This window comes from Eptesicus fuscus, chromosome 16 (genome assembly GCF_027574615.1).
Source record: "Eptesicus fuscus isolate TK198812 chromosome 16, DD_ASM_mEF_20220401, whole genome shotgun sequence".
NCBI lineage: Eukaryota > Metazoa > Chordata > Mammalia > Chiroptera > Vespertilionidae > Eptesicus > Eptesicus fuscus.
Window position 1 is genome coordinate 11,382,878 of NC_072488.1, and position 23,120 is coordinate 11,405,997.

A 23,120-nucleotide genomic window follows, 5' to 3' on the forward strand; every position below is an offset into this window, starting at 1 on the left:
TCCCCACTGCCCGCCTCCCCACTGCCCGCCTCCCTGCCTGCTGCCCCCCTCTCTGCCTGCTGCCCCCCTCTCTGCCTGCTGCCCCCTCCCTGCCTGCTGCCCCCTCTCTGCCTGCTGCCCCCCTCTCTGCCTGCTGCCCCCTCCCTGCCTGCTGCCCCCCTCCCTGCCTGCTGCCCCCTCCCTGCCTGCTGCCCCCCTCCCTGCCTGCTGCCCCCCTCCCTGCCTGCTGCCCCCCTCCCTGCCTGCTGCCCCCTCCCTGCCTACTGCCGTACTCTGTAGCTCTGTGGGGACTAGCATGGTGGTGAAGTGACATTGGGGGGTGGGAATCTGACTGGGTCAGGTCAGGACTGCTGTGGGCAACCCGGGGGTTCACCCAGGTACTTGTGGGTGATGAGCCAGCACCCTCCTGAGGTGGAGGACTGAGTCCGTGGTGAGGACTGGCTGGGTCCCTGGGACGGGCGCCACGGCATCCCGCGAAGGCCTTCCCCGGGGGACCCGCCGCCTGGGCTCGCCCGGGGCCTCTGCTCCGAGGTCTCCCTGGCTGGGCGCGCAGAGGCGGCTGCAGACCGGGACTCCTCCTGAGCCGTCTCTGAGCGGAGATGCCGTGTCCCGTCCCCAGGGCTTCCTCATCGAGAGCAAGCTGCTGAGCCTCCTGCAGCCCCTGGAGAAGAGCGAGTGCTACCTGCTGAGGCTGGACGCCGTCTTCTCCGTGAGTCCCGCCGGCGGCGTGGACACGGGGGCGGGGGCGGGGGGGGGGGGCTCATTCTAAGGCCGCCGCCTGCTTCCCCACATTGCCTCTGCCCCGAGTCCACGTGGGTCTCCCCGGCCTCCCTGGGCTCACGTCCCTTCCGTCCCTCCCCTTACTCGCCACGCCACCAGCCGGCCTCGGTCACTGAGGTCTCGCCCACCCCTGGCCGCGCTGCCCCATGCGAAGTGGCCGCTCCTCCGGGCCACGGCAGGCGCCAGGGATGGGAGGGGAGCCAGCCAAGCCTCTTGCTCTCAGGAGCCGAGGGCCGCCACGCCCGGCGGCAGGTGGCCTCCTGAAGTGGTTGGTGTTTGAGCGTCTTTCTGTTTCCCCCGCAGGCCCTTGGCATTGAGAGCGAGGACGACTTATACAAACTGGTGAATTTCTTCCTCAGATACCGAGCTCAGCATCTCTCCAGCCAGGTGAGGTGGGGCAGTGGCAAAGAGAGCATTTTACTTCTCCCGGGAAGCCCCCGGAGGCCCTGCTACCCCGGAGAGATACTGTTAAAGCAGCAGCGAGGGTTTCAGGCCGGGAGGGTAAGTCAGCTGAGTCCTTTATCAGTGTCGCCTTTTCTGTTTGCGAAGGAAGCGTGGCTGGGATGAGGGGCTGGTCTCACACCGGGGCCGTCCCTCACAGCCAGGCCTCCCGGTGAGACCCAGGCCCACCCAGTGATCGGTGATTGGTCCGTAGCACTTGCCTGCGATGCTGAGCCCATTTAGAATTGCCCATCTGGATTGTAATGGACTATTGTGAGAAAGTCATCATGGTAAAAATGTAAGATTTTAATTTAAAAGTTAAAAACTTGAATTTAAAAGGTGTTTTGAGTATTGCTAGCCCCTAACGTGTGAGCGTCCTGATATGCTTCCCAAAAAAGAGTTGATTGTGTGGACAAAGGCCAGAAGCCGTAAAGAATGGGACTCACGGTGCGCAATGCCAGGGCCCACGGTGGCCTCGAACCGCTGCTGGCCTCTGCCGACGGGCTGCAGGCACCGAAGTGAGGTGCACAGTAAGGGGGTGTGGGGAAGGAAAAAAAGGATATATTTGAGTGTGTTAAAAAACTCTGTAGGGTAAAAATCACTGTAAGTAAAGTTAAGATATTCATGACAGCTATGAAAAAATACTTTAAACTCATGACAGTTAAGGGCAGATTTCCTTAATATATAAAGAATTCCCATAAACCAATAAGAAAAAGACCAACAACTCAATGGAGCAGACAAGGGATCAGAACATTTCAACACCTCGTAGAAGAGGCAATACGAATAACTTTTAACCGTATAAAATATATATATAATGAGGCTTTCTTGTAACAAGAGAAATGCAAATTGAAACTGCTCAAACATATTTTCACCCGTTAGGCTGGCAAAAATCTGCAAGTTTGAGAACCCATAGTAACGGCGGAGGCGTGGGAAACAGGCACACGCACGAGTTGCCGGTTGGAGAGTAAACGGCCGCAGCTTCCTTGGAGGGCATTTGGCGGCACAATTATTACAAAACGGCATACACCTCACTTACCACGTAAGCCCTCTTTTAGGAGATATATATACACTGACTGGCCAGATTATTATGATCTCTGAACGCATAATAATCTGGCCCCTCAGTGTATATCCTATATAATAAAAGGCTAATATACAAATTGTCCCCTCGACCAGGAGTTTGACCAGCAGGCAGGCCGGCCAACCGCCCATGTCCCCTTCCCCTGGCCAGGCTGGCTGGACCCCACCCATGCACAAATCCATGCACCAGGCTATATATATATATATATATATATATATATATATATATATATAGTATTTTCCGGCGTATAAGATGACTTTGTAACCCAGGAAAATCTTCTCAAAAGTCGGGGGTCTTATACGCCGGAAAATACGGTACTCACTCTCAGCTCCAGCACTGGGACAGCGGCTTGCTGGGAGGGGGGGGGGGGAGGGGGAAATACAGGCACCATATTTTCCAGAGTATACACACACACACACACACACACACACACACACACACACACACACACACTGAGTGGCCAGATGTTATGCTTTCAGAGATCATCATAATCTGGCCACTCAGTGTGTGTATATATACATATGTACATATGTATATACAAATGTATACATACATACATATACATATATACACACATACACACATTTGAAATAAGTTTATTGTAGCTTATTAATTGCAGCATTATTTGAAATGGCAGAAGATTGGAGACAACCTGAATTTTCATCATTTGATGCATCTACACAATGGATTAGATAATAGGTGGAGCATCTGCACAATGGATTAGGTAATAGATGGAGCATCTACACAATGGATTAGGTAATAGATGGAGCATCTACACAATGGATTAGGTAATAGGTGGAGCATCTGCACAATGGATTAGATAATAGGTGGAGCATCTGCACAATGGATTAGGTAATAGATGGAGCATCTGCACAATGGATTAGGTAATAGACGGAGCATCTGCACAATGGATTAGGTAATAGACGGAGCATCTGCACAATGGATTAGATAATAGATGGAGCATCTACACAATGGATTAGATAATAGATGGAGCATCTACACAATGGATTAGGTAATAGACGGAGCATCTGCACAATGGATTAGGTAATAGATGGAGCATCTGCACAATGGATTAGGTAATAGATGGAGCATCTGCACAATGGATTAGATAATAGGTGGAGCATCTACACAATGGATTAGATAATAGGTGGAGCATCTGCACAACGGATTAGATAATAGATGGAGCATCTACACAATGGATTAGGTAATAGACGAAGCATCTACACAATGGATTAGGTAATAGATGGAGCATCTGCACAATGGATTAGGTAATAGATGGAGCATCTGCACAATGGATTAGATAATAGGTGGAGCATCTACACAATGGATTAGGTAATAGACGGAGCATCTGCACAATGGATTAGGTAATAGATGGAGCATCTGCACAATGGATTAGATAATAGGTGGAGCATCTGCACAATGGATTAGATAATAGATGGAGCATCTACACAATGGATTAGGTAATAGATGGAGCATCTGCACAATGGATTAGATAATAGGTGGAGCATCTACACAATGGATTAGATAATAGGTGGAGCATCTACACAATGGATTAGGTAATAGATGGAGCATCTGCACAATGGATTAGGTAATAGATGGAGCATCTACACAATGGATTAGGTAATAGGTGGAGCATCTGCACAATGGAATACTATGCAGCTGTAAAAAGGAACAAACAGTTCTTTGTGTAGTTATTTAATAAGATCACTAAGGTTTATTGGTATGTGAAAAAGGCAGTGCAGAATTATGTATGTTGGATAGTATCATTTATGTAAAAATGGGAAAAGTATGTGCTTGTATGGACATAATATCTCTTTGAAAGGATATATAAGAAACTGACAACATGGTTTGTCTGTGGGAAAGAAACTGAATGAACTGAGAAACAGGAGTCGGAAGAATTTTTGAATTTTTCGAAATTTAAAAATTAAAATAGAATTTATTTTGTCTTATGATTCAAAAGGAGGTATATATCATGCAAGCTTTCTGAATATCAATAAAAGGAGCCCCTGTGCACCCTGATTTAGAAATAGAGCTTTATCATTCTTCTGGAGCCCCCATTTGCCTCTGCCTGGTCCCATCCCCACTCTTTTCCACTCTTTCTCCTACTTCTTTTCTAGTGTAAATGCATCCCTTTGATCTTTTCTGTAACTTCTATAAAATTTTCTCTTTTTTTTCTTCCCGTCTATCTTTATACACTCATGCTTGTATATCCTCAATCCATAGTTTCCTCTGGCACCTTGCTCCAGATCATCCCCCAGAATCTGTTACCCCTACAGGAGGGAGACAACCTGATGCCAGCACTGGAGCCGGCAGAGCTGCCAGTCCACGAGGGGGAAGAGGAGGAGGAGGAGGAGGAGGAGGAGGAGGAGAAGAAGAAGAAGAAGGAAGAGGAGGAGAAGGAGGAGGAGGAGGAGGAAGAGGAGGAGGAGGAAAGTCTGGAGGAAGAGGAGGCGGAAAGCACTGTGGAAGAGGAGGAGGCCCCCACTTCTCCCAGGCTCATCCACCCCAACGATGTCCTTAAGATTCTGGAGGCCTTTGTCAAGGGCCTGAAGAAGCCCAGGTGGGCTGCGGGGAAGCTGGGTGGGAGGAGGGGCTAAGCAGATGCCAGCGAGTGGAGAAGAGGCTGCTGAGCAAGAACTTGGGGAGTGAGGAAAGGGATGTCCCAGGGGCATTATGACGAAAGAGCTGGGGCGTTGACGCGATCTCATTCACCATTCACTCATTCGTTTACTCATTCGATCTCATTCACCATTCACTCATTCGTTTACTCATTCGTTGGAGTCTGCTATGTGTAGGCCCCGTGGGAGTAACACCTCGTGATCAGAACGATTGTCAACGCATTTGCGGGGTGTCACCTTGCTCAGAGGAGGCCGTGGTCAACTCCATTTGGCGTGTCAGAGAGGGCATTAGGAGAGGCTGGCCCTGGAACTGGGTTTTCTTGGCTGGATAGAGGGGAGGAAAGGGCATTTCAGGATGTCACAGCCCGGGGAAGGGCCTGGTGGAGGCAAGAATCCTAACAGGGAGGTATGGCTCGAGTGTCAGGGTCTGGTTAGTGGGCTGGTGGGTGGGAGAGGCAGGTCAGATCTCGGAAAGCCTGCCTACTGTGTGCTCAAGATCTTGGTCTTCACCCTTTAAACAAAGCTAGAAACAAACCTTAAGCAGCGGGGGAGCTGGGATTAGACTTGCGTTTTGGAGAGATCATTTTGGCGACAGGGAGGGGGTGATGTTGGGCACAAGGAGAGCGATGGGCAGCTGGGAGGTACTATCCTGGATTAAGGCTATTAAGAGCGGATGGAAAGGTGATGACAGAGTTTGAGAGCTGATTGGATGCGTTAGTGAGAGAAACGGGCATAGGAATGAGCTTAAAGCCGGTGAGGTAAACTGATTGAGAGAAAGAGGCTGGATAAACTCCAGTGGTGCTCCCACAGGTGACCATGCCCCAGGAATCAGGGACAGTGACGACAAGCGTGTGTCCTTTCCGAGTCTCCATAACCCGATTAGCTTGAATCAGTGGCCGCCAACCTCTCGGACCCTGGTCCGCCGGTTGGCATGTATGACTGATTGGGAAGGTGACCGGTGGGAAGGCCGTGTGTCTGTGAGGGACAGGCACTGTGCCTGGAGTGCCCGGGGGCCTGGGTGGTGCCAGCTGGACTTGATGGCACCAGTGCCCTTAACCTTCAGGGACTATCGGGCACCAGTGAAGTTGAAGGCCATGCGCGATAACTCCAAGGACTCCGACTACTGGAAGGCCCTGGCCGCGGTGATCCCTCGCTCCAAGCAGAACCTCTGGGATGGTCTGTACGCAGCCCTGGAGAAATACCAGTGAGTGTGCGCGTCCTGGCCCAGGAGGAGGGAGCTGGCAGGTGGCGGGGAAGGATCCCGCGTGGAGCGGCCGCAGTGCCGCCTCCCTGTCCATGAACTCCCGGAGAGGAGCTGCCTTGGGCATCTCCTGTTGGGGGGTGGGGGCAGCGCCGGGTGCCTGGCTCTCTGGCCCTGCTCCCCCTGTTCTGTCCCTGCCAGCCTGGCTCTTTCTGGCAGGAGGGCTGCTCTGGTGGGTGCGGCTTCTGGGGTCCTCTCCCACCTCCAGCTGAGCAGAGACAGAGATCCTCGGCAGAGGATGGAGGAGGCCATGGGCGTCTCACGGATTTTTCTGCCCAAAGCCTGGTCCTGATGCAGAGGGCGGAGCTGCTGCTGGAGTGCGACGCGCTGGAGCAGCAGAACTCGGAGCTGCAGGTGCTGCTGCAGAAGTACCTGGACTCCAAGGTGGGCGGGGCCTCCTGGCTGGGCGGGGCCTCCGGGGTGAGGGCAGGAGGCGGGGTGGGAGCAGGGGGGGGCGAGGAGTGTGCCCTGGGGCTGATATTAGGACATGACGTGCCCCCTCCCCCACTGAGGCAAGCAAGTTTAGAGACGCGGATTGTCGGGCGCCACGCCGCCCTGGTTTGGGCGCCAGCTGCTCCCTGGACCCTCTTGGGAGCAGTGCAGGGCCTTGGGGTGTCAGTTCCCTGAGCCCTTCCAGGCCAGGCTCCTCCTTTGGTCCTCACCACCGTCTGTGGGAAGAGGGGGCAGAACGCTTCTCCCCCTTTCCCCGAAAAGGAGATGTGACTTCGCAGAGCAGGGGCTCTCCCCGCTCTGCAGCCCAGGTCGTCCGGCCTGGCACGTGCCACGGGCAGAGGAGGCTCCCACTGGGGCCGATGTCCCCTGGCCCCCTGTGTGCCCACTCCCGCCAGGGTCGGGCAACAAGGCCTGACAAGAGGGGGTGGTCTCACCGTCTCTGCTCCCTTTGGTTCGTGACACCGTTTGCTGCTGGCTCTGATTGGTGATGGGGTGTCCTTCACATGGTGCTGAGGTCATGGGCCCGGGGGTTGTGACCCTGGGCTGAGCATAGTTCCTCTGCCCTCAGTGTGGGGGGGGAGAGGTGACAGGCCAGGCTCTGGGGCTGCGCGGCCCGGTGTGGTCTCAGGCCGCAGGCTGCCCCTGAACAGGGGACGCGGTCAGCTTGGGTGTCATGATGACCCCTTGGCCATGACAGGATTAAGACATTAGGGGAGCCTGTGGTCCCCCCTTCCATCGATGCTATTGTGTGTAAGAGGATGGGGGGCAGGGAGTATAGGGCTAGACTGGGGACGGGGTGGCAGGCGGAGAGGGGAAAGAATTTAAGAGGATGATCAGCGTGGGAGGTTAAGAACGTCCCCCGAGGCGAGTAGCCGGAGCAGAAGCCCAGCCAGAAGCCCCGGAACTGGGCTCCTGAAGGAAGGCAGCTGGGGCGTTCCCGGACATCGGAGGCATTCGGGGAGGGAGGGCATGCACAGGTTCAGAGGCCTGTGGGAGACCCCCAGAGGCCAGGCAGGGGCCCCCCTGGAAAACGGGGTGACCTCCACGCCCTCTCTTCCAGATAAACTCGGAACTGCAAGTTCCTCCGACGCAGGTGCTGCGGATCTCCACGAAGTCCAGCCAGCCCTGACGTGCCGTCAGCTGGGCACCTGTGCGGGTGTGGGTGCAGGTGCGGGTGCCAGCCGCACCCATGGCCCGGGCACCGCAGGGCGCACCCTGCCTGTCCCAGAGCTGCCGCTGAGAGGCGGCACGAGTGACCTGTGTCCTCTATTCATGATTAAAGTCTTGAAAACGTTGTGGCTGGGTCTTTTTAAAGGGGTCAGGGCCGGTGAGACGGGCCCCTACCCCCACCTCTGTGTCCTGAGGGGACTTGGTCCCCAGCCTCAGACTGTGGCAGGAGAGCAGGCACGTGGCTGGGAGATGCAGCCCAGGTCGGTGGCTCGGGCTCCCTTGTTTTTGGGGGGGCAGTTGGTGTCTGTCCCTGGGAGCTGGAGCTTTTGGGCAGCTTGTAGTGTCCTCAGCTTCCACTCTGTCCTTGGGCCTGCAGGACCCGGTGGTTGAGCTTTTGGGGCCCCCGGGTGCCCTCTGGAAAAGCCAGAGGGGCCAGCTGGTACTGAGTTTGCCAACCTCAGAGTGCTCGCCGACCCTGCGCCCCACCCCGTCCCCCCACTTGAGCAGACTCGTCAGTTCATGTTTGATTTCTTTTATTAAGAGAAAAATCACCACTCAGGAAAGACAGCCAGGTGAAACCCAGCTCACGCAGGCAGGGCAGCACCTCAGGTACAGAGGCGCTGCCGCTGGGCAGGGCGGGAGGGCCCTAGCCTGACAGAGGATGCCCTGGGCATGGATAAAACCTCACAGCTGGGCAAGGGGAGGGGAGGGAGAAAACAGCTGCCCCGGCAGGAGGAGGAGCCACGTGGAAGAGAACCATGTGGAAGGGGAGCCACGTGGAGGGGAAAGCCACGGGAGTGCACAGCTCGGAGCAGCCACCCCCGGGTTAGTAGGAAGGGTCTGCCCACTGGTGGTGCCACTGCCCTCACAGGCTATGTCGGGGGGAGGGGGGTTGATGCTTTTCGCTCATTCATATTTTTAGACAGCCCTGGGCACTGGCCCATGGCATGATTCTCGGTTAATTTCATTAAAGCTTTAGTCCTTGCCTGGAAGGCCTGGGGGAGGTTTGGGGTGGCTTCCTCTGGAACCAGGGCCTGAAGAAGGGGGGTGCCTCAGCAAGGCAGGGCAGACCCCCCACCCACAGGCAGGGACCAGAGGGGCAGGACCCCGCCAGCAGCAGGCTTGGGGAGGAGAGGATGTGCAGTGGGGCTCCCGGGACCCGAGGCCTGGGGGGTGGACAGGGGCTCTGGAGGCTCCCCAGGGAGTCTGGAAAGTCCACGCCAGGGGAGGGGCGAACGCACAGGCCCGGGAGGGGGCGCCGTGGGGCCCTCACGCCCCCAGGAGCTTCTTGACCATGTAGCCGGGGAGGCTGTAGAGGAAGAGGCCCAGCATGAGCAGCGCCAGCAGCGCCAGCACGATCTTGATGATGAGCCACTTGTAGCGCGTGCAGATGAGGTACTTGATGGACTTGAGGGGGTTGAGGAACCAGACGAAGGCGGTGTCGGGCCGGCTGGGGGAGGGGAGCGGCGGTCAGGCAGGGCATCTCCCAGGGTACCCATCCCCTCAGCCCTGCTGGACCCCAAGAGACCCCGCCATGGCCCCGAAAGGCTGAGTGCCGGAGACTGGGCCGGAGCCATGGCTAAGCACCGGGTTGGCTGCTCACATGCCCGTTGGCAGGACCCTCCGGCGTCCCCACCCCCTCCCAAGGCCGAGCTGGCATCTCTGGCCTTTGGGCAGCCCCGAGCCCCCACCTGGACACCGGCAGCCATGGCCGCTCGCGACCCAAAGGGGCAGCCCTGGTCTTAGGGAGCTGCTCTGCTTAGCCGGTCACTGTACAGGGTCCCCGTGTCCTCCCTCAGTGAGACCAGTGTTTCTCAACCTCTCCCCCTTCCTGAGGATCAGAAGCTTCTGTCCAGGGTCCGAGGAGCCCCAGTGGGGCGCACGCCACCCTCACCGACCTGCCCACTGTCGGGGGTGGTCGCTGCTCTACCTGCCAAGTGGCCTCCTAGCCACGAAGCGCTCATTAAGCTTTACAGTCTGTTGTTTGTGCTACAAAGCAAGAGGCTTTACAAAATGTCAAGACATGAAATTCAAGTGCTGAATGTGCTTTTCAAACTCCTGCCTGCCGGTGCCTGGAGGACTCAGCTGGGCAGGGGGGCGGGGGTGGAGGGTGGGGGTGCACAGGGCACCTGGTTTCCAGTCCCAGCCGGGACGGGGCAAGTTAGCGCCTCTTTGAGCCTCAGTTCCTCACTTGCACGGTGGGTCAGCAGTGGACCCTACTCCAGGGTCGGTGGAAGGGGAAGTGAGGCAGTGGCGGTGCCTGGCGCCGAGCGGTGCTCAGCAGATGTTGGCTACTAAGATGCTGGCCTTGGATGGAGCTACTTATCGTCCTGCAGGGCGGAACACTGCCGGGGTGGGCAGCTGGGGATGCAGGAGCTATTCAGGACTGGCCTGCTAGGGCCCAAACCTTCCCCTTTCCCTGTCCATATCTCAGTCTCTTTCCGCCAATGCAGTAGGTTAGTCGGTCAGGAATCACTGGGAGAGGAGGCGGCGAAGTTTGAGGAGTGCTGGGTTGGTAACTTGGAAACCTAGTCCTAGCTCCACCCCAATTTGCTAGGGGACGTTGGGTGAGTTACCTCACCTCTGAGGCCCGATATGTAATCATGTAAAGTAGTCATTTCCAGCTCTGAGAGCCTACAAAAGCGTTCGAAAGTTCCTCTGTGTGTGCACATGTGTGTGCAATTGTGCTTGTATAACTGTGTGTGCTATGTGAGTGCTGTGTGTGTGTTCCGTGTGTGTGCTGTGTGTGTGTTCCGTGTGAGTGCTGTGTGTGTGCTATGTGTGAGTGCTGTGTGTGCTCCACATGCTGTCAAGCTCCTGAGCCCGGTCCAGAGGGAGGGGGAGGAGTACCAGACCCAGAGGATGCGGGCTCAGGCCCCCAGGATCTTCTTGACCAGGTAGCCAGGCACAGAGTAGAGGAAGAGGGCGAGGAGCAGCAGCAGCAGCGCGAGCAGCAGCAGCTTGAGCAGCAGCCAGCGATACGTGTGCCACAGGAAGTAGCGGGCAGACTTGAGAGGGTTCAAGAACCAGATGAAGCTCGTGTCGGGCCGGCTGGAGCCGCAGGAGGAGCAGAGGGAGCACCGAGAAAGGACGCACAGGGTGAAGGCTCAGAGCGGCAGGGGGCCCGGCCCAGAGGGGGCCAGCACAAAGGGGTCCTGGCCCAGAGGGGGCCACCCTGGGCTGAGGAGTTCCCAGGAAGGGAGGAAAGGGTAGAGGTGCCTGCAGAGTGGGGGCAAGAAGGCCCAAAGGTTCCGGCCCTTCCTTCCTGGTTCAGTGCCCCCGGGGACCGGCGTGGCCGGGGCTCCGGGCGGGCGGGCACTCACTTGGGTTTCTCTAGAGGGTCAGGTTCATTGCGGGCAAGGCCCACTGGGTTCTTTTCCGCCTCCTCCGCGGTCAGCAGATGCAGCTCGGCCTCCACTTTGCCCTGCAGAGAGGAACGGAGCTGTCCCAGGGCCTGGCCCAGGCGCCGGCCCTCCGCACGGGCACCGGCTCAGCCCTGCCCGCCGCCCCAGCAGGGGTGGTGCCCACCGTGAGCTCAAACTCGTCATTCTCATTGCGGGCCAGGAGGGGCCACCAGCCTTTGACACGCTTCTGCTTGAAGATGGAGACCAGGGGCACGTCCACCTCCCCCGTGGCCATCTCCATGGTGCACTGCTTGGCCGTCTTCGCGCCCCGGGGGAACCGGTTCAGGTCCAGCTCGATGGCCCCTGTGGCAAATCTCAGCGTCAGCTCTGACGGACAGACTGATGGGAAGGACTGTTCCCCCCCCCCCCCCCCCCACCCCCCCCCCCGCCAGGGTGGGTGGGTTCTCCCTGCCCCCCTCCCCCTCCCCCGCCCTCTCTGTCCCGGGTCCCAGCCCCTCAGCCCCGCCCAGCCCTGCACCCAGGAAGTCGTCGGCGGAGAAGTGGTCAGCGTCCCAGATCTGCAGGGTGAGCCGTGCTGGGATCTTGTATTCGGTCTCGTCCCAGGAGAACATGGACTCCTTCTTGGAGATGACGATCTTCTCCTCGGCAGCCAGGTAGTCGAAGGGGAAGAGGTAGCGCCAGTTGAAGTTGCCCTCGCCCGTCAGCGAGTGGTAGTGGACGTCTGTGTCCTGCTTGTCCTCCTGCTGGCCCTTCAGCCACCTGCAGGGAGCCACCTGCTCAGTCCTGCAGCCACCCCGCCCCGCCCCGCCCCAGCTCCCCCTCTCACCTGGGGATCCAGCATCGCTCCCTCCCCTCCACTCTCTCAGCCCCTCCCACCCCACAGCTCCCCCTCTTACCTGGGGATCCAGCATCGCTCCCTCCCCTCCACTCTCTCAGCCCCTCCCACCCCACAGCTCCCCCTCACACCTGGGGATCCAGCATCAGCCCCTCCCACCCCTCTGTCCTGGCCCTCTTCTCCCCCCCCCTCAGGAAGGGGGCTCACTCTGTCCAGCCCCCCAGCCAGGGGCCTTCACTCACCCCCGCACAAAAATGTCGCTGGACTTCTCCCCAGTGAAGAAGTCATCGTCCTCCAGGACCACCTCATCCGTGTTCCACACGATGACCCTCAGCTCGTACCTGGGCGGGGAGAGGGGATTAGCAGTCGGTGTGTGTGTTGGGGCGGGGAGGTTACCCCAGGATCTCAGGGCTGGGATGGGCAGGGGGCTGGAGCTGAGCTGACAGAGAGAAGTCCCGGGGACTTGGGCTGAGCATGGGGCCTGGACAGTTGGAGCTGAGAGAGTGGAGGGGAAGGAGAGAGGTGGATCCCCAGGTGTGAGAGGGCCAGCCAGTCAGTACAGCTGCTGTGAGGAGAGCCCAGGGGAAGCCAGTCTGGCTGGACCACGGCGACCCCAGCACACTCCTGGGCAGGGAGGGGCAGGGCAGGGAGGTGGCTCAGGGCAGGGAGGTGGCTCAGGGCAGGGAGGTGGTGGCTCAGGGCAGGGAGGTGGCTCAGGGCAGGGCCGGCTGCTGGGGGCGGCTGAAGAGAGGCCCAGAGAGTCAGGAGCAAGGTCCTCGTCTCCAGGGGCTGGAAGCTCCACTCCAGTTCTCACAGAAATGTACACTTAAGTCGGGCAGCCGGCAGGGACGCCCTGGAATCCAGTCTCCTTTATGTCCTTGCCCCCAGAGAATTTCCCCTTTGCAGTGTAATTGTCATGATAAATGAGGTAGTCACATTTCAACTTTTAGGAGTGAGGTTGAGTCACCCACTAACAATTGATTGGAACGTGGTTCTTGGAGTTAGGCCCTGGACTGCAAGTCCCAGTGTCACCATAGGTTGGGGTGTCCCCTAGTGGTAGGTCCTGGAACTGCATACTCGTGGTCGCCGAGGGGGAGGCTATTTCGAGCAGAATTGTGTGCATAATTTGCCCGCCCAGAGCAAAATGGAAATTCGAGGCTCCTTGTTCAAAAATCATCAAGAAGCCGAAACCGGTTTGGCTCAGTGGATAGAGCGTCGGCCTGCAGACCGAAAGGTCCCAGGTTTGATTCCGGTCAAGGGCATGTACCTTGGTTGCGGGCACATCCCAGGTAGGAGGTGTGCAGGAGGCAGCTGATCGATGTTTCTCTCTCATCGATGTTTCTCTCTCTATCCCTCTCCCTTCCTCTCTGTAAAAAAAAAAATCAATAAAATATATTTTTTAAAAAATCATCAAGAATCTCAAGATGATTGGGTTGGAGCAAGGGTGGGGCCTCTCTGAGCATGAGCCGCTGTGCGGATCCAACTGCCCACAAAACTGGCCCCCGTTTCAGGCCCTGAGGGCATCACAGCTGCCAGGGACTAGATCCTGCCACTGTCCAGACGGGAAAACTGAGGACCAGGGAGGCAAAGGGACTTGGCCAGGGTCAGCTGGGAGAGGCAGCGGGCTTGGATCCCGGCCCAGTGCTCTTTCCACACGACCCTCCTCCTGCTTCCTCCGGGCACTCACGCCTGCTCGTCTCCTTGGCCGGTGCTTCAACTAAAACTGGCATAGCTTACTGACAGCCTGGTGTGGGGGCTGCCGAGAGCAGAGCAGGCTCTCAGGGGTCCGTGGCTTGTGTGCACCTGTGTATCATGTGTGTGGGAGCCCACACTTGGGTGAGCGTCCACGAGCAGGTACTAATGTGTGCTCATGGCCAAGGGCAGGCCTCACCACCCTCTGGATGGGTTGGTGTGTTCCCACCACAAGGCCACATGGGGAATGCCACCCGCCCCGGTGATCTGGGCTGTGGAGGGAGTGGCCAGGGCTGGAGACAGGGAAGGATGGTGCTGGGCCCCAGCAGCTCACTTCTTGGGCTTCCGGGGGGAGATGTCCAGAGGCGTCCCGGGGGCCGGCATGTCCATGGGGAACATGTCCACCCACAGCTCCAGGCGGCCCTGAGGAAGAGGGGCGTGCCAGGTCTCCCCGAGACTCCTCCTCTGCTCTCCGCCCCCTCCCAAGCTTTGTTTTGTCGGGACCCCTCTCATCAGTTTCCATCCTGGGATGCCAGGAATTCCTCTGACGTCATCAACAGCCAATCACAGCTTCTGAGGGAGACACCCAGGTATCCACCAGAGCGGATGGGGCGCTCACTCCAGGCAAAGCTGTGCCACCGGAGTTACCGCGGAGGGCCCCGGTGGGGAGCTGCCACAGGCTTTGGGAATGCAGCCAATAGCATAGGCCCAGGTTGGGGTTCCCCGATCCCAAACACCAGAGAACCTCAGGGGCGTCACCTGCTCGATCCCCGGCTTGTCAGGGTTGAGCAGCGGCCGCGTCTCCACGTGCTCCGGCACCAGACGGCAGCCCACGCGGGGGATGTCCTCCCAGTGCCGCAGGGCGCACAGCGCCACGTGCTCATCGGTGGGCCCCCTGTGACCTGTGGAGGCCAGCAGGGCAGCTGCACACACGGGCTCAGCGGAACAGGATCTGTGCTGGGCCAGGGACTTGGGCACAAAGAGCCCCCGAGCCAGCCCTGGTCCACACATCTCCATGGTACTGTTGGGGAGACTGAGGCACAGAGGGAGAAGCAGCTTGCCCGAGCTCTCAGCTGTCCCCCAGGGCCCAGCGAGCTCTGTGTCCTTGGTTCTCTCTGCCTGGGGGACATGACCAGAGACTCACGAGGGGGTGTGATGTCAGGGAGGGCAAGAACCCCCCTTCCCGTCCCAGCATCCTGAAGGCGGTCAGCACCAGGTCCCCGCACAGTCTGCCTGATTCTCTGGGAAGGGCCACCTGGGCGAAGGAGTGGAGAGCGTGCAGGGCTTGGAGCCACGTGACCTTGGACAAGTCACTGCGCTGGGTCTCAGATTCCTCATCTATTGAATGGGGGGACCCTCCCCAGCCCAGGATGCTGAGAAGGAGAGAGAAGGCAAGAAGCAGGCAAGCGCTGTGTCGCGTGGGGAGACAGGAGTGGGACTCGGGGCCGAGGAGACCCCAGGCTAGGCCTCCAGGTTCCATCGAGGGAAGTGTGGGTCCCTCCTTGGCCCCTGCCCCGCTGTGGCTGCACCCAGCACCCGTTACCGTTCTCGTCCTCCATCTCGGAGGGCCCAGTGAAGACGCGGTTGGACACCTTCACCCTCCCGGGGGGCCCGAAGTGGGGGCCGTCCACTTTGCCCTCCTTGCACAGGCGGGTCAGGATCTGGCTGGGCTTCATGGGGTCCCGCCAGATATTGTAGCCGTGTCTGTGGGGGGACACACAGGCTCGGTGGGGCTCAGGTGGGCTGGGCCCTTCCCAGGTGGCAGCTGGTTATGGCCAATTCTCTAAAGTTGTCTGTTGCCCTAGCGGGTCCCGCCCTGGGTTCCAGGCTCAGCTGAGATGCTGGGGCTGCTGGAGGATGAGCCCTCCGCCTGGGGCTCCGGCCCCAGGTGCTCAGTGTCCCAGGATCCAGTCTCCCTCCGTGGGGCCCACTTCTCTGAAACCTCAAAGACTCCCATGAGGACACTGATAACCAGAGAGGTTAAGGGATGTCACCAGGGTCACGCAGCCGGTCACTGGCAGAGACCAGCCAGATCCCCAGCAAAGGACAAAGTGCCGCCTCTCTCTACCCTCCTTGCCCCGCCTCCTCTGTCCCGGAAGCCCCTGGCGGCTCTCTCCTTGTCTTAGACTCTGTGCTGGGAGGCTGTGCCCAGAGCCCGCAGGGGCTCAGGCCCGGCCTGGAACAGAACCTGTACTAGGTCCAGCTTCCCAAACCACCTGCTCCGACGCTTGTTTTTGGAGTCACGGTAGAGCAGGTGGCCCGCCCGCCCCACCTACATGGAGTAGGTCTGGGCGATGCCGCAGGTGGCGCGGTGCTTGCTGTAGAAGCGGTTCTCCAGGTCGATCTTGGTTTCCCCAATGAGGTCATCGGTGCCGACCAGGTCCCAGTCGTACACGGACACCGTCAGCATGGACTCCATGGGGAAGGACGCCTCGATGTCAAAGGACCTGGCAGGGCGGAGGTTGGGAGAAGGGTTGAGGGTGACGCAGGGTGGGAGGGGTCTGGGCTGGAGAAGGGGGGGTGGGAGGAGGGCCGCCAGGAGGCCTTACTTCCCAAAGACAGGGTTGAGCTGCTTGGAGATGTAGTTCTCCTTGTCCCGGATGTCGGTCTTGCCCAGCCGGATGGCGATGTAGGGGTCAGCTTTGCCGTTGATGTCTGCGGGGTGCAGGTCTGTGGCCTGAGAGGGGAGGCGTGCTCCTGAGCAGGCGCCCCACACCCTCCTCCTCTCCCAGTGCCCCCCCTGCTCCCTGAGAGTTCCTGATGGCGGCGGGCAGGACCACTGGACCGGAGGCAGGAGACGTGCCCTCCAGGCCCCAGCTTCCTCATCTATAAAAGATGGGAACTAGCCCTCGCTGGCTTGGTTCAGTGGACAGAGCATCGGCCTGCAGACTGGAGGGTCCAGGGTTCGATTCCAGTCAAGGGCACGTACCTCCGTTGCAGGCTCAGTCCAGGCCCCTGCGTGTGGGAGGCAACCAATCGATGTGTCTCTCTCACATCCATGTTTCTCTCTGTGTTTCTCCCCCTCCCTTCCACTCTCTCTAAAAAGCAATGGAAAAATATCCTTGGGTGAGGATTAACAAAAAATCCTATATAATAAAAGGCTAATATGCAAATCGACTGAACAACAGAACAACTGGTCGCTATGATACGCACTGACCACCAGAGGGCAGACGCTCAATGCAGGAGCTGCCCCCTGGTGGTCAGTGTGCTCCCACAGGGGGAGCACCGCTCAGCCAGGAGCCTCTCCTGCATCCGTGGCAGTGCTAAGAATGTCTGACTGACAGTTTAGGCCCACTTCCCGCGGGACCAGGCCTAAGTTGTCAGTCAGACATTCCACGAGGGCTCGCGGACTGCAAGAGGGTGCAGGCAGAGCTGAGGGACCCCCTCCCAAATGCACAAATTTTGTGCACTGGGCCTCTAATAAAATAATAATTAAAGAAAGATGGGAACTAGACCACATGGCCTTCAGGTTCCTCCCAGGCAGGGGCTGTCAGTTGGCAACTGCTTCAACCCTCCTGGGCAGGAGGCCTGGGCGACGGGGGCGGGGGCGGGAGGGGAGGCTCACCCGGACCACATAGACTCGGACCAGCACGTTGATGGGGTCATTGCTGGGGATGCCCTGGAACATGCCGTAGGTGGGGTCGAATCCAGCTTCCCGGGACACATCCTCTGGGAGCGGCACTTTGTACATGCAGAGGGAGCCCTGGGCAAGGCAAGCATGGGTCAGGGTGCAGGTTTCTATGCGCACAGGTGGGGGTGCCATTCCACACAGCCAACACTTTGCACCCCGTGGGGGCAGGGCCTTAACTCTTCGGTTGCTGGATCATGGGAGGTCCAGGGGTTCTGGAGGAAGTGGCCAGGGCAGTGGCAGGAAGGGGGATAAAGTAAGCAACTTGGGGAGGCCCTTGGGGCAGATGCTCTTTATCCATGAGCATGGAAGTCTGTTCATATTTTACCAACCAGCACAGCTGACAGTTCCCCGTGGCTGTCAGCCTTGAGCTCAGGCTGGTGTGGTGGTGGGGACGGCAGGGGTGGCAGGGGGCTCGGGGCTCAGGGCCGGGGGCTCCTCGCCTGACCTTGAACCGGCCCACGATGCGCTCCTCCTCGGTGGAGCCATCTTCATCATCGCCCGTCTTGCCTCGAAGCAGGTTGAAGGTGTGCAGCCAGTCCTCGAAGTGGTCGAACTCTGCCTCCAGCTCCTTGGGGTACACCTGAGCCAGGCGGAGCCGTCAGGGGGACGTGGCCTGTCCACCTGCCTCCCTCTTGTCCCATCGGCCGCCTCCTGCCCTCAGGTGTGACCCCGCACCCCGGGCAGGGTCTGCCCCAGGCCCTCACCTTGAGCTCGTCAATCTTGGATTTCTTCTTCTCAGGGGCCTCCAACCCCTGGCCAGGCCCGGGGCCCTGGGTTCTCTTCTTCTTCTCCTCCTTCGTGGCCTTCACCTTCTCCTTGCCCTTCAGCGCCCCCTTTGGGCCTGGCCGGAAACAGAGAAAGGGGCCTGGTCAGTTCGGGGCAGAAACGATGGAGCAGGGAGGCCTGGGTGGAGAGCCAGCTCGCTACTGATTCACTTAGTAATTTCCCTCGGCCGGTCCCTGTGTGCTCATCTGTGGGATGTAGACAATGCTCCCTGGCGTGCCCGCCTCACCCGGGTGCGGGTGCCCAGGAAGGTCACGCAGGGAGGGTGCACAAAGACTGTTGTCGTGCCCTTTGACAGAGCAGGGCATGGGGAGGGGCTCCCTTTCCTCTCTGGAACTCGGTCTGCTTGCCTGTCACATTATGAGGGTCGTTCCACATCGGCATTTCCCAAAACGCATTCGGTGGAACATCAGGTGTAGGTGTTCTTGTAAAGGCTTTTGAAAAAAGGGTAGCACGGTCCAATGTGTTGGGGAAATATTTTATATTCTATCTTCCTTTTAGAGATTTATGGTAACATTTGTATATTAAAGGCACGGAGAAGTCCTGCACCAAAAAGACTTGTTTTTCACATTGAACCACAGAACTCTCTTTTCCCCTCCGGAATACCCACTGACACTGTTCCATGGAAAAGGTCTGGAAGAGGCTGGGAAGGAGGAGCTGTGAGGTCCCTTCCCGCTCTTATGTCCGGTGGCTCTAAATGGCTGTCCATCACTGTGGTTGCTGAACTGGTCAGAGTAAAAGCCACTCTGGATCAGCCCGAGCATGCCTGCTCGTGCCCAGGGATGCCTGATGACAGCTGTGGGCCCATGGGCGGGAGCGAGGAGCGGCTGGTGCAGCGAGCAGGGGAGCCAGCCATCTGGGGAGGAAGGAGGAAGGGGAGAGGGGGGAGGGGCAGAGATCTAGGGTTCCAGGGCTCACCCTCACTGTTGTCAATCTCCTCTTTCTCCTCCAAGTCCATTCCTGAGGTATCTTGCTGTCGAAGTTGCTGCCAAAAGATGAGGTGAGGAGGAGGGAAGGTCGGCTTCTTGGGGAGGGTCTACGGACCCCCCACTGCAGTCTCAGACCAGTCTTAAGTGCACTAGAGACAGAGACTCCTTCCCACCGGGCTACAAACCCATCGCGTGCTCTGCTCACGTGGATTAAAAAAATGTATGATGTGGACACGATGACCAGCTGTACGTAGGGGTTTATGATTCTTTAAATCGTGCATCATTGAAAACATAGTGTCCTTTAATGTTGCCTGGTATATAATTATATTACAATGTAGAAAAGTGTAACTGAGTGAGAAAATCTGCTTTATTTCCCTCACTCAGTTCACCCCACCCCACCTACTGGAGACTCAATCACTAGGTTTCAGCCAAAGCCCCACCGTCGCGTGGGGGCAGCCTGTGCATTCAGACAAGGAGACCACACGCAGCCCCTGGAGCGCCAGCCTGGCCACCCCGGAGCCAGGAGGGGATGGTGGGAGGAGATCCTGCTGTGTCCCCCCCAATTATCTGCTTTCCTGTTCTTTTTTGTAAAAAAAAAAAAAAAAAATATATATATATTATATATTTTATATATTTTTTAATTGATTTCAGAGAGGAAGGGTGAGGGAGAGAGAGACAGAAACATCAATGATGAGAGATGATCATTGACCGGCTGCCTCCTGCACGCCCCCCACTGGGGATCGAGCCTGCAACCCAGGCATGTACCCTTGACCGGAATCGAACCTGGGACCCTTCAGTCCGCAGGCAGACGCTCTATCCATTGAGCCAAACCAGCGAGGGCTGCTTTCCTGTTCTTGACGAGTTTTTCTTACCACACAGCCAACTTAGCTTCCCTTGTAGCTGCGTGGCTCTGGGCCCAGATTCTGGCCAACACGTGCAATTTCTGGGTTGGGCCCTTACAGGGAAAGGAGTCTGACTCCTCTTCTCCCCTGTACCCCTTCCTGTGCACTGGCGTTAGGGCATGATGGCAAGCCCTCTCTAACGATACCCATGCCAGGAGGCAGGTGGTAGGACCTTGCTCCTTGACACTGCCGAGTCACCAGGCCAGCCCTTTTCTCGGTCACACGGATCTAGCTCACTGCAGCCGCTCAGCCTGTGCTCTGACTAGGGGATGTGAGCATCGCGCACAGCGTGGGCCACAGAAGGGGCCTGGGGCGGGAGTGTGGCTGGACCAGCGCAGTGGAGCAAACACAACCGCAGGCATGTGTCCCTCCGGGTCAGCCAGCCCGTCAGGAGCGCCCTGAGCTAGGAAGGCAGCGGAGACCGAACAACGGAAGAAGAGGAGGGACATGTGTCCGCTTTCTGGAACTTGCCGCCTGGCCCAGCAGACAGAAGCCATGTGCACACAACAGAGGGAGAGCGTGCCGCTGCCCCAGGGATGGAGAATGTGTCAAGCAGTGTGGAGATGGGCAAGTGCTGCCGGGAAGTTGTTTCTGTTTGACCCCTGAGCACGTCACCTCCTCCGGGAAGCCTCCCCTGACTGCTGCAGGCACTGACTGGCTTTTGCCCCCACACTGTACTGTATCTGTTCACAGGTCCATTCCGCCCGGCAAGCAGAGGGCTCCTCAGGGCAGGCGTGGCGTCTTATCTGTTGGCTCCCATAGATAAGGTGGTATCTGACCCATCTACATTCCAGAGTCGTTTGTAAAATAAATGGAGGGGGATGAGAGAAAAGCAAGCCATGGAAGGTGAGTCCTGAGCTAGAACTTCAAGGCTGTTCCCAGCTCATGCGAATGGGGCGGAGGAGCCAGCTCTGGTGGGAGCCGGAGAGAAGTTGGGCAGGAGGGCCTGATGGGGGGCGTTGGAGCCACCTCCCCCATTCCCCCTTAGCCCCTAGCCCAGGCCGAGGCCTCACCTCCTTCATGGTGTCAATGGAGGCGAAGTACTTGGACCACCAGTCCAGCATGCTCTCATCCGGCTCCTCCTCCTCCGGCTCGTCCGAGCTGCCCTTCTTCTTCTTTTTCTTCTTCTCCTTCTCCTCGTCAGCCTGGTGGGTAGGCCAGGCCCAGAGTCCTGCATACATCCCTGCGCCCTGGCCATTCCCTGGGCCCTGAACAATCAGGGGTCCCCATCTGTTCTGACCCCTGCTCCCGGAAAGCCCGGGGCTCCACGAGGCTCTGTGGGGCCACCAATATCAGAGGAGCAGGGCTTCGTTTTGTGGAGGAGGATGCCAGGACTGGAGAGGTCATGACCTGCCAACAGGAGCCACTGGCCACAGCAGGACTGGCACTCAGGGGCCCCGCTGCCCAAGCAGCCCTCTCCCTCCTCCTCCTTGGAGGGTGTGCAGGTGTGAGCATCACGGGCCTGGGGGGTGGCTCAGTGCCTGATGCTGGGCCCAGTGTAGGGTCCTCTTTCCCCAGAATCTCCCCCTCCACGGTCCCCTCACTCACCACATCCACCTTGATGACGGCATCAGAAGTCTGCAAAAGGGAACCAAAGACACAGGGACAGAATTAGCGCCCCGGGGCCTGGAGTGGAGGCAGCTGCCCAGCCAGGGAGCACGAGGGGAGGGAGCTCACGCAGGGACGCTCTGTGTGCCGAGTCCCTGTGCCCCCAGGGTCAGCTCGGCGCGGCAGGCACACCGCTGCTGAGCCTGCAAAAGGCCTGCTTCCCAGATGCTCCCCCAGACCCGCCGGGTGGTGGTTCTCAACCCCGAGACAACTGTGACTCCCCCGGTGATTTCAACGGGAGGTCAGGGTCCGGAGGGGAGGCGGGCCTCATGCAGGAGTTCAGTGACGTTGGCTAGATGGAGTCAACTTCAGCTCCCTTGTTCCTCCCTCACCAGGTCAAGGCCTTAACAATTAAGTGGATATGCACACACACAACTGCATAGCCAAAGAGGACCCTGGCGAGACACCCCACCAGAGCCCAGGGCCCGTGGGGTGATGGGGACGCTAAGGTACTGGCCTCTGTCTTGTTGGCTGACAGCCTGAAACTAGGGCCTTCCCAGCAGACCCCCAGGAGGACTCCGGAGGCTGGGAGTTGAGGAGATGGGGGATCTCCAGGTGTAGCCCCAGAGCCTGGCAGTGCCATCCCAGGGCTGTGGGCCAGGCACTGGACCTTGTCTGCTCCCCTATGCCCACTACTAACTCAGCCACTGGCCAGGACCCTCTGGGGCCAAGAATTCTGAGCCAAGAGAGGGTGGGCCTGATGAGGAGTCGGGTGAGCTCAGATCTCGGAAGCTAGGAGAAGCCCAGGCTGGGTGAGGCAGGCCGGGCTGGAAATGAGATTTGGAGAAAGTGGTGGAGAGGAAGCCCACGTCCAGCCCCTCAGCCCTGTCTGGACGCAGGATGGCCTGCTCCCGGCTGGCCTCCATCCTGCCCTCCCTGCCCATGCCGACCCCACATCCAACCCCCAGGCGGCAGGTCTCCCTCTGGCAGACAATGGCCTTAGTCCTAAGGCCAGGAGGAATAAGGAGCTTCCAGCTGGAGACCCTTCCACAACCAAGGTCTGGGGAGAGCTGTCTGTGAATGGCTGGGATGGAAAACCAGGAACCCTTTGGGAAAAACACTGGTGTCCCCACAGGGAATCCATCGCTTATGGTGTCGCTAGTTGGAGTGAAAAGAATTGCAGGCTATCTCCTCAAATGGTGACTGCTCTTCGTGTCTCTCCTACAGGCACACCACACACCCAGAGTCTAGGATGAGGCTTTATGCACACGTAGCCAGTGTTAGCCCTGGACACGTGACGGAGGCGGCCTGGCTCCCAGGGAGGGGCACATGCAGTGGCACGTGCCCAGCCCGTGCGGCGCGGACCCCCGGCGCCTTACCGCATCCAGCTTCACCATGGTCTCCAGCTTCTTAACGGGCACCTCTGGCTCCATGTTCACCACGACCTCCCCTGTGGGGCGAGAGGAGGGGCCCCCATTGCACAGCACACGGCAGCCCCGGAGGAGTCTTACTGGACAGAGAGATGGACAGACAGGCAGACAGACAGGGAAGAGCAGGAGTAACAGTGAAAGTCAGGCGTGAGCAGAAGGACCAGAGGCCTGAAGCTGGTTTTCGAGAAGAGAGGAGGGCGGAGG

At 58.5% G+C, this 23,120-nt stretch overlaps 2 protein-coding genes across 6 annotated transcripts in view; one reads left to right on the top strand and one right to left on the bottom strand.

Annotated features, from left to right (window-relative positions):
- Window positions 1-7,917, top strand: part of DRC1 (dynein regulatory complex subunit 1) — a 34,266-nt gene extending 26,349 nt beyond the window's left edge. The window contains exons 12-17 of the mRNA XM_054727808.1: window positions 620-709; window positions 1,084-1,167; window positions 4,576-4,859; window positions 5,981-6,121; window positions 6,460-6,562; window positions 7,692-7,917. Coding sequence (XP_054583783.1) covers window positions 620-709; window positions 1,084-1,167; window positions 4,576-4,859; window positions 5,981-6,121; window positions 6,460-6,562; window positions 7,692-7,760 — 771 coding nt within the window. The 3' untranslated portion in view covers window positions 7,761-7,917. The remainder of the gene's footprint in view (window positions 1-619; window positions 710-1,083; window positions 1,168-4,575; window positions 4,860-5,980; window positions 6,122-6,459; window positions 6,563-7,691) is intronic.
- A 1,153-nt stretch (window positions 7,918-9,070) lies between these two features.
- OTOF (otoferlin) overlaps window positions 9,071-23,120 on the bottom strand; it is a 72,126-nt gene continuing 58,076 nt past the window's right edge. For 2 of the 5 annotated variants that reach the window (XM_028140271.2, XM_054727924.1), the window contains 17 exons: window positions 22,866-22,936; window positions 21,487-21,516; window positions 20,952-21,083; window positions 19,026-19,092; window positions 18,029-18,165; window positions 17,770-17,904; window positions 17,259-17,396; window positions 16,243-16,370; window positions 15,970-16,140; window positions 15,237-15,397; window positions 14,453-14,595; window positions 14,028-14,116; window positions 12,244-12,342; window positions 11,684-11,925; window positions 11,330-11,508; window positions 11,125-11,225; window positions 10,672-10,852 (listed from right to left, as the gene is read on the bottom strand). In XM_028140271.2, the coding sequence (XP_027996072.2) occupies window positions 10,672-10,852; window positions 11,125-11,225; window positions 11,330-11,508; window positions 11,684-11,925; window positions 12,244-12,342; window positions 14,028-14,116; window positions 14,453-14,595; window positions 15,237-15,397; window positions 15,970-16,140; window positions 16,243-16,370; window positions 17,259-17,396; window positions 17,770-17,904; window positions 18,029-18,165; window positions 19,026-19,092; window positions 20,952-21,083; window positions 21,487-21,516; window positions 22,866-22,936 (2,204 nt within the window). Of the gene's footprint in view, window positions 9,252-10,671; window positions 10,853-11,124; window positions 11,226-11,329; window positions 11,509-11,683; window positions 11,926-12,243; window positions 12,343-14,027; window positions 14,117-14,452; window positions 14,596-15,236; window positions 15,398-15,969; window positions 16,141-16,242; window positions 16,371-17,258; window positions 17,397-17,769; window positions 17,905-18,028; window positions 18,166-19,025; window positions 19,093-20,951; window positions 21,084-21,486; window positions 21,517-22,865; window positions 22,997-23,120 lie in introns of those variants that run through there. The other 3 variants (XM_008162342.2, XM_008162343.2, XM_054727923.1) reach the window with 3 other exon arrangements.